Source organism: Nicotiana attenuata, chromosome 6 (assembly GCF_001879085.1).
Source record: "Nicotiana attenuata strain UT chromosome 6, NIATTr2, whole genome shotgun sequence".
NCBI lineage: Eukaryota > Viridiplantae > Streptophyta > Magnoliopsida > Solanales > Solanaceae > Nicotiana > Nicotiana attenuata.
In genome coordinates, this window is record NC_031994.1 from 96,585,935 (window position 1) to 96,595,168 (window position 9,234).

Consider the following 9,234-nt stretch of genomic DNA (forward strand, 5'->3'; position numbering starts at 1 on the left):
TCATGACTGTGTACTATATATCTGGTTTTGGGAGTTTGTATTATATATGGGCTTATGTTGATCACTTATTCTACTATTTATGATAATTCATACATATTATATCATGTCTTGTTGATTGAATGTTGTTAGTGTGATTGGATTATCTAGCCTTGTAAGTTAGGTGCCATTATGGCCCTTGGTATTTTGGGTCGTGACACTGAAGCAAAATGTCACTTTACAATTATGCTTTTTTCTTTCTACTTTACCTTTTTATTCCTCTTTCCTTTTTTTTTCCTTTTCTTTTCCTATTTTCTTTTCTTATAATATTTCCCACACGAAAATGGTGATTCTAGCGAGGAATCGTCAGCTATCCCCGTTTTACCATTTAAAATATTCTTGGGACAAAAAAAAAATGGGGGAGCAATGGAACGAAAACAAAAAGAATCAGAAAGAAATGGGAGAAATCTGAAATTGAAAAAATAAGAAGAATGAATTAATTGGGTGAAGGGACAAACCCAAGAATGAGACTTGAGAAGGAGCGTGTTTGGGGAGAAAAAGAAAAGGAACAGGGAAAAAGAAACGAAAACAAATGTTAAAATAAATAATGAACCAAAAGGAAATTATATGGTGTAGAAAAAGAAAAACATGTTTCGAAATATGGTTTGTACGTGTCATACACGATTTCAGTTGAAACTGAGGTTGCCCTCAAAAGAGTTGTATTTAAATTCTTTAGAGGCTCTTCAACTTAATGGCCAGTCTTTAAGGACTAAAATAACCTTGGATATCATAAATAGTCCTTGTTTCGAAAACGATATTATTTACCGCCTCATATTACCATTTGGTATCACAAAGCAAAGTAAAACACAACAATTCATCCTTCTGCTAGATTTCAAGAAGCTGATTTTTTGTCATGGAGCTGCATATCTCTCTACTTTGTCTCCTCTCTTTCTTTATTTACTTCACAAGATAAAAGTAGCTCTTAATTACGCTCCCTTATTTTATTTTTATATTCTATTTCCTTTCTTCAAAAAAACATAATTTATTATTGTCCTAACTCGCGACATACTAATTTAGCACAATATACGTTTGCATGTCTCGTTATCAGTAATTGGCTAAACCTATCACCTTTAGAATAAAAAGGAAATGAATTAGAATTAAAATTAAAATTAAAATTAAGTAGATTGTCAATTGAAAATGTTCTAGTACTCATGATTTTGAGAGTAAATTGTAGCAAGTTCAGAAGTTGTTTTTTGTCTGGTTAATATTTTACGTGAAAAAAGGGGCCGCTAGACATGGAAAAAAGTGACATATGTTGGGCTTTGAACTTGTAGTATCATCGTTGATTCTCATGCCTCAAAATAAATAAATAAATAAAATCCTTTTTGAAAGATGAATTATGCTAGTCGTCTTCTTTTGTTGACCAATAAAAGTCATGTGTAGACAATATTACAACCTCGTAACCAATTGTTTATAAGTTCAACATTTTCCATTTTAAAGCAATACTCCTACTATTAACTAAAAATATAGTCATGATTAGTTCCTTGATTTTAGGAAGAGTATGAGGACAGAAAGACGGCTCTTAGTTTACTTGTAAAAACTATTATCATGCAACATCTTTTCTCTTTGCTTTGAGAATCCTCTCCCTGCCATTCTCCTAAAGGTGTCATCTTCTTTCTTTCTACTTTCTCTCTATTTTCTTCATCTTTCTCTTTCTTCTTTGTCTTTACAACACATAAACATCTTCCATACTCTTTAAGATAACATATATATGTTCATAACGGATCATATTCATTGTTAAGAAGATTGATATTTCATTCATTCACATGTTTACATATTGAGAATAATGAGTTGCATGTTTCTTGTGATTTCTTAAATGATAAATGCTTTTTTTTTTGTGTGTGTTAAAATTACTTGCTTTTTTATCTTTAATGAACAGGGCTCATTGTTTTGGGAGAACGGCAGGGTTTAAAACGACGTGTTTTTGGCATAGATTGTGATTAAGACTTTATCACAATGTCTTCTTCATCATCTAAGGATGATCAATCATCCAATTCGCCACCTTCAGATTCATCCTCTTCGGATTCTTCATCAAATTCACCCCCTTCACCTTCATCCTCTTCAAATTCCCAATCGTCTGACTCATCATCAAATTCTCCACCATCCCAAGATAATTCATCTTCATCGAATGATTCAAATTCTCAATCTCCTCCTTCTCAAAGTAATTCAACACCTTCTCCGCCATCTGGGGATAATAATAACTCATCTTCTTCCGGAGACAATAACAACGGCAATAATAACAACAACAATGACAATAGCAACAGTAACAACAACAACAACGGCAACAGCAACGGGAACAACAACAGGAATGACGACAACAACAACAACAACAATAGTAACAACAACAACAATGGAAACAACAACGGTAACAATAACAACAACAATGGTAATAACAACGATAACAACATCAATAGTAACAACAACAATGGTGATAGCAACAACGACAACAACAATGGTAACAAGAACAACGGCAACAATAATGGGAGCAATAACAACGGCAACAACAACAACAATAACAATAATGATCATAGCAACAATAACAATAATAATGACAATAAATCTTCACCTCCATCAAAATCCTCAAATTCAAATGGAGGTTCGCCGCCTCCTCCACCCCCACCACCTCCTCCTCCACCACCACCACCGTCTCCCTTTTCTCCCAACTCTGGAGCTCTTTCCCCTCCGAAGCATAAGTCGCCACCAAGCAAGTCGGACGTAGATCATAATGGCAAATCTAACGATAACGGGACAGCCATCATTGTAGGAGTTGCTGCAGGAGCAGGACTATTACTTCTTGTCATGCTAGTCTTCCTTATATCTTGTTGCAAACGCAAAAGGAGAAGGCCACGTGACCAAATGGGCTACTACAGGGACAATTCTCATGGAGGCAAGAGTATGTGAATTGCTTTTATTGTGTTGTGGATACTATGTTTTCGCATTTAGCAACATACTAAGAAAATTAATTTCCAATGGACTACCTATAAAGAGGACAAGATTTGTGCGATTGCTATTTCATATTTATGCTTTCTTTTTCACCCTGAAATCATCATATATAAGCTTGAGATTTGAGCTCATTAATTAAAATTTGTTATCATCACAAGATGTTGAAACAACAGGCTATAATGCCTAAACAATGAAAAACATAATAAGCAGAAGTTGAACTTACTTAATTCCATGTTATCATGTCTTGGTATTTGACAATAATTTCATGCAATATCCAGGTACTGACTACTACAATAGTGGACAGTATGGGAATTGGCACAACAACAAAGTTCAATCTACTGAACATATGGTAAAGATGCCTACTCCTCAACCTGTCAGTACAAATGTAAGTTCAGAACTCAGTTGGCCAATAGCACCTCCACCACCACCTCCAATGATGAGCAGCAGTGAAATGAGTTCTGCTGCTTTCTCTGGTCCACATCAACCTCCATTGCCACCTCCACATCCATCAATGGCTCTTGGTTTTAACCAAAGCAGTTTCACGTATGACGATTTGTCAGCAGCAACTGGAGGATTTGCTAAGGCTAATCTTTTGGGACAAGGTGGTTTTGGATTTGTACATAAAGGGGTGTTGCCTAATGGTAAGGAGATAGCAGTGAAAAGTCTGAAAGCAAATAGTGGGCAAGGTGAACGAGAATTTCAAGCTGAGGTCGAGATCATTAGTCGTGTCCATCATCGCCATCTTGTATCTTTAGTTGGATATTGCATTGCTGGATCTCAAAGGTTGTTGGTGTATGAGTTTGTTCCTAATGGCACTCTTGAATATCACCTTCATGGTACGTATATATGCTTTAATTTGTATATAACGTAACGAACTTAAAGAATTACCCATCAAAGTCTTTATTTGACATTTTCCTTTGCATCCTATATATATATATAGGACCTGGTCGCCCAGTTATGGACTTCCCTACGAGGCTTAAAATTGCACTTGGATCAGCCAAAGGTTTTGCCTACCTTCATGAAGATTGTAAGTTGAATTTTGTCTATATTTGAGGTACATTCGCTTTCCATCACAAACTACTTAGCTTTTTCATATAAATTATGTACAGGCCACCCTCGCATCATTCACAGAGACATTAAAGCTGCAAATATCCTACTGGACCATAACTGTGAAGCTAAGGTATTTGCTTATATGTTAGAATATCCTACCATTAGGCAAATTTCTAGTTTCACTTTAATTTTAACAAATGTTCCAATGTCGTGTTTTCAGGTGGCTGATTTTGGATTAGCTAAGCTTTCCTCAGACACTAATACACATGTGTCAACACGTATCATGGGTACCTTTGGGTGAGTAATCAGTTCTACTATATATAATTGTTGAAATATCCACCATACTACAAAAGGTTGGAATAAAAACATTACCCTGTCGATCTGTATTTATGAAATTTGAACAAACAGGTACTTGGCACCAGAATACGCTTCAAGTGGCAAGCTAACTGAAAAGTCTGACGTCTATTCTTATGGTGTTATGCTTTTGGAACTTATAACTGGGCGTCGTCCTATCGACATTAACAGTGATGATGACACCTTAGTTGAGTGGGTATGTTTTCATTAATGATATAATTGAAACAACTTTTTTTGGCTTAAAAGACATGATCTATGAATGAAAACACATACGTATGCACTTAATTTGATCAAATTATTTTTTAAATATATATACATATATATATATATATATATATATATATCCAGGCTAGGCCAATTCTAGTTCGTGCAACAGAGGGCGGAAACTATGATGAATTGATAGATCCACGTTTGGAGGGAAACTTTGATGCCCAAGAGATGCTATGTATGGTGGCTTGTGCTGCTGCATCCATCAGACATTCTGCAAGAAGACGTCCAAAAATGAGTCAGGTTAATTATTGTTTTTGTTCAATACATAAAAGCCTCATTATGCATAGACCCCGACACGTAAAATACATGAAGACGGACATATATAGTGGCTAATAAATTAATTATGTTGTAGATTGTACGTGCTTTGGAAGGTGATGTTTCTCTGGATGATTTGAACGAGGGAATGAAAAAGAGCCATAGCGCAATGTTTGGTTCTGGTGAAAGTTCGGAATACGACGGAGGTTCATATGACCTTAAAAAGTTCAGGAAATCTGGAATGTCGAGCCAAGAATTCACAAGCAGCGAACATGGTACTACTGGTGAATTTGTCCATTCCGCTGGTGAATCTCAAGAACTTCGCCACAAAAAACTCAGTCCTTGAGCAATATGGGATCATCACTCGACCTATAAACAATAGTAACAATCATTTTACACGTTATATGGACTTACAAGGATGCTTTCGGCATTGAAAAATGGTATTCGATCTGGTAGAATAATAATGTATTTCCACATCCATTGTGAAACTCTAGAGATTAGACCGAGGGTGGTAAAGAGTAAAAGATCATTATGTGGCTGGGTTTATTTATCAGCCGAGTCATTTTGTTTTGTTCGAGTTGAGGAGTTGGGATAATAATTGTGAATTACATTCAATATATTCCTCCGATGTATGTACTTATTTATTAGTAATACTTTGTTTATGTATACTTCTCCGTATAAGCAGCTATAGTATAATTTATTTAGATATTTCATTTTGTTTCACATTCTATAATTCAGTTGATACCTTTTTCCTTATTTAGCTTCAAATTCCAGATGTGTCTTGTCTCTCGTTTCAACGTACATACCAACTTATAATCTATATCTATCTATCTTTCTTTCTTTCTATATATTTATCTATAATCTATAATCTATATAATAATAATAATAATAATAATAATAGTAATAATAATAATAATCTATATCTATTTATATCTATATTATTATAAAAATGGAAACCTCAAAAGTCAAAGATTAAATTACCAATATGTCCTTTTAAATAATTTAAATATCCTATTTATTTATAAAACAAAACCTACACTTACATACTAACACAAGCAAACGTATAAATATAAAAGATAAAATATTTATAATGAAGAGTTGTGTCTTAAGATGAAAGGGTGCACACTTTCATCTTAAATTGGTTTTTTCTTCCCTATAAGTTGTTTTACTTTGCAAGAAAAAAAGATTACTTTCATAATCAAAAGGTCCATTTCTAGTGTGACGTATGTAGAAGTTCGAAAAATGTTTCTTCAAAAAGTGCAGCATTTTGATTTTAAGATTGCAAAAGCACAACGTATAGAAGTTTTATATGGAACATGAAGTGATTGTGCCGTCTCTGCTTGTTTATTTGTACAAGGAATGGCACTGAATTTCTCTAAATGGAAAATCATAGCACATCGCTTTGTTAAAGGTGGTGTATCTCTTTGAAATTGAAAGAGCAACAAGGTCTGCAATCAAAGTCAAAAGTACAACCTCTTACTTGGATAATGAGTAAGAAACCTGTATAGGGTCAAATTTGACCGTCAGCGTCTCTACGCCAGTGGGTACGCCCAGTGAGTGTACGCCGACTAACGTAGTGGGTACGACTCGGACGTGGGGACAAAAGGGACATCGTTTAGAACTCAGTGTCTTCACTAGGGAGACGTTACCTATTTTTGTAATTTTTTGATTATTTCGAGGAAGGTCTCTTATTATATAAGGGAGACCTTCACATTGTAAAGAGGAGGATTGGGGAATAATACAACTCTCTCATTATCTGACTCTCTCTCTCTCTATCTCTGTCTCAAACGAACATATTCTCTTAAGTTCATATTATCACTTTCTAATACTAGATCTACAACAATAACATCATTTTTACATCTCTAGGTCTACTATATTTGATTACGATTTACTCTTCCCTTACTTTCGATTGTTTTCTAGCTTACAAAGTACATTGTTAACTTTTGAGCCAAACAGTAAACTCAAAAAAAACAACTCCCAAGCCCATTTTGCACAAAAGAGCGCATGAACAGTGAGCCAATAGAAGGACTAGGAACTAGGAATTCCATCAAACCAGCAACAAGCATTTGAGGGATCAAACCAGGCGAACAACCAAAACTGTAAAAAAAATACTAGACAAAACATAACAAAGATGATTAAATTGTCAAACCAACAAAAATAAAATGCCTACACTCCAAGGACAAAGGAGAACTCACAACGGCAGCATGCTCATAAGGACGATTAATAATCCTACAAAGTTATAGTTCACATTCTCATAAAACTATAACTTATGATATAAAAATTGGTATTGTGTAAAATTGACTAAGCTACAGACTGTTGGGTCAATCTTCCCGTGTGATGAAAGGTGTATGTCCTATTTCAAGTGGAGAATGTTATCTTAGAACGTAACAAAAACTTTTCCAGATGATGGTTTGCTTCCAATGTATATTAATCCACACAAAGGCACAACATCATACTCAANGTCTCAAACGAACATATTCTCTTAAGTTCATATTATCACTTTCTAATACTAGATCTACAACAATAACATCATTTTTACATCTCTAGGTCTACTATATTTGATTACGATTTACCCTTCCCTTACTTTCGATTGTTTTCTAGCTTACAAAGTACATTGTTAACTTTTGAGCCAAACAATTTGGCGCCGTCTGTAGGGATTTCGAGAATCAAAATCATAGTATCCACCTAGAGAACTACCAACTACCATTCTCTACACCACACAAACACAAAAGATGGCTGAGAATAACACAAGATCGAAAGCTATATTGGGAGTCACTACCAATCTCCTTGGCCCTCTCAACGAGGCCAGTGGCGATGGCATCCTGAATGCAACCCCTAGCATCACATCGGGTGCGGAGATCTCACCTTCCCCATCCGAAGATCTGACGATCTTTGCACGAAAAAAGAGCTTCCACATCTGCGGCTACGGAAGCACCCTCAGCGGTCAAGAAGCTACTGGAAAGATGACTAACAAGCACTCTGAGTGGCTTGGTTGAGAGGTCACCACAAAGTAACATCAGGTGTACACCAACGGTAGATACCACTGCTGCCGTGGGCGAACCGGAAGTTGCACTAGCAAATAACGAACCCGTCGAGACACAGACCAACGATGGCACGCTAACAGCCATCCTAAAGAAGATAGAAGAAATGGAAAATGAAAACAAGGCGCTCCGCGATCAGATGAAGGAACATCAGGAGAGGGTCGACAAGATCCCCAGTGCTCCCAAGTTGCTACCAAAACGCGACGCGGGAAGGTTCGTTGAACAACCATACACTGAAGAAGCTGCCCCTCACTCCACCCCAAAAACCTTCAAGATGCCACCCTACTTGAGGGTATATGACGGAACCACAGATCCCGAGGATCATCTGATCCACTACGTCACCGCTGTGAAGGGCAACGACCTATCGAAAGAACAGGTACCGTCGGTACTGCTGAAGAAGTTTGGCGAGACGTTGACAGGAGGGGCCTTAACATGGTACTCTCAGCTACCGGCTAAGGCAATATCAACGTTCGAGGAAATGGCGGATAAGTTCGTCACAGCCCATGCAGGCGCGAAGAAAGCGGAGGCCAGGGTCAACGACATCTTCGCCGTCAGGCAAACCACAGGAGAGGGACTCAGGGACTTCCTGGCAAGGTTTAACAGGGTAAGGATGAGTCTACCAAACGTATCGGAAGGTATGACAGTCGCCGCTTTCCAGAACGGGCTAAGCAGGGATGGTTCGAGGGCAACCAAGAAGCTGCTGAGCCGCCTCATGAAATATCCCCCTACCACATGGGAGGAAATCCACAACGCCTATTGTGCCGAGGTACGAGCGGACGAGGACGATCTTAATGGGCCGACCCAACGGCTAACATCGATACACTCAGAAACGAGGAGAGATCGACGGAACGAAGGACGACGAGAACAACTCCCCCGCTCCAACAGAGATCGACATCAGCCATACACCAGATCCTCCCATCCGCCACCAAGGCATACAGACGCGCTACAGCGACACGTCGCCCCACTCCGAAACGAAAGAGGTACGCCCCCTTTATTAACCGCCCATAACTTTTGTGTATCTCCTGTAGAAATAGTGTACGCACTGGAGAAGCTGGGCACCAAGGTGCAGTGGCCGCAGAAGATGAAATCAGACCCTGCCACAAGGAAATCAAACGCCCTATGTGAGTTCCATCAGGAACGGGGACACAAAACCGAAGACTGCATAGGCCTACGGCAAGAGGTGGTCAGGATGCTGAACCAGGGATACCTGAGGGAGTTACTCAGTGACAAAGGGAAAATCAACTTTGCACGCGGACGAGAACAACCCCACGAGCCACCGAAGCCA

At 37.9% G+C, this 9,234-nt stretch overlaps 1 protein-coding gene across 1 annotated transcript; it reads left to right on the forward strand.

Annotated features, from left to right (window-relative positions):
- Positions 1,491-5,619, forward strand: LOC109227535 (putative proline-rich receptor-like protein kinase PERK6). Its single transcript, XM_019392736.1, has 9 exons — positions 1,491-1,639; positions 1,916-2,929; positions 3,258-3,815; positions 3,920-4,006; positions 4,089-4,159; positions 4,250-4,326; positions 4,438-4,579; positions 4,732-4,893; positions 5,006-5,619. The coding sequence occupies exons 2-9, from the start codon at positions 1,993-1,995 to the stop codon at positions 5,252-5,254; spliced, it is 2,283 nt and encodes a 760-aa protein (XP_019248281.1). The 5' UTR covers positions 1,491-1,639; positions 1,916-1,992; the 3' UTR covers positions 5,255-5,619.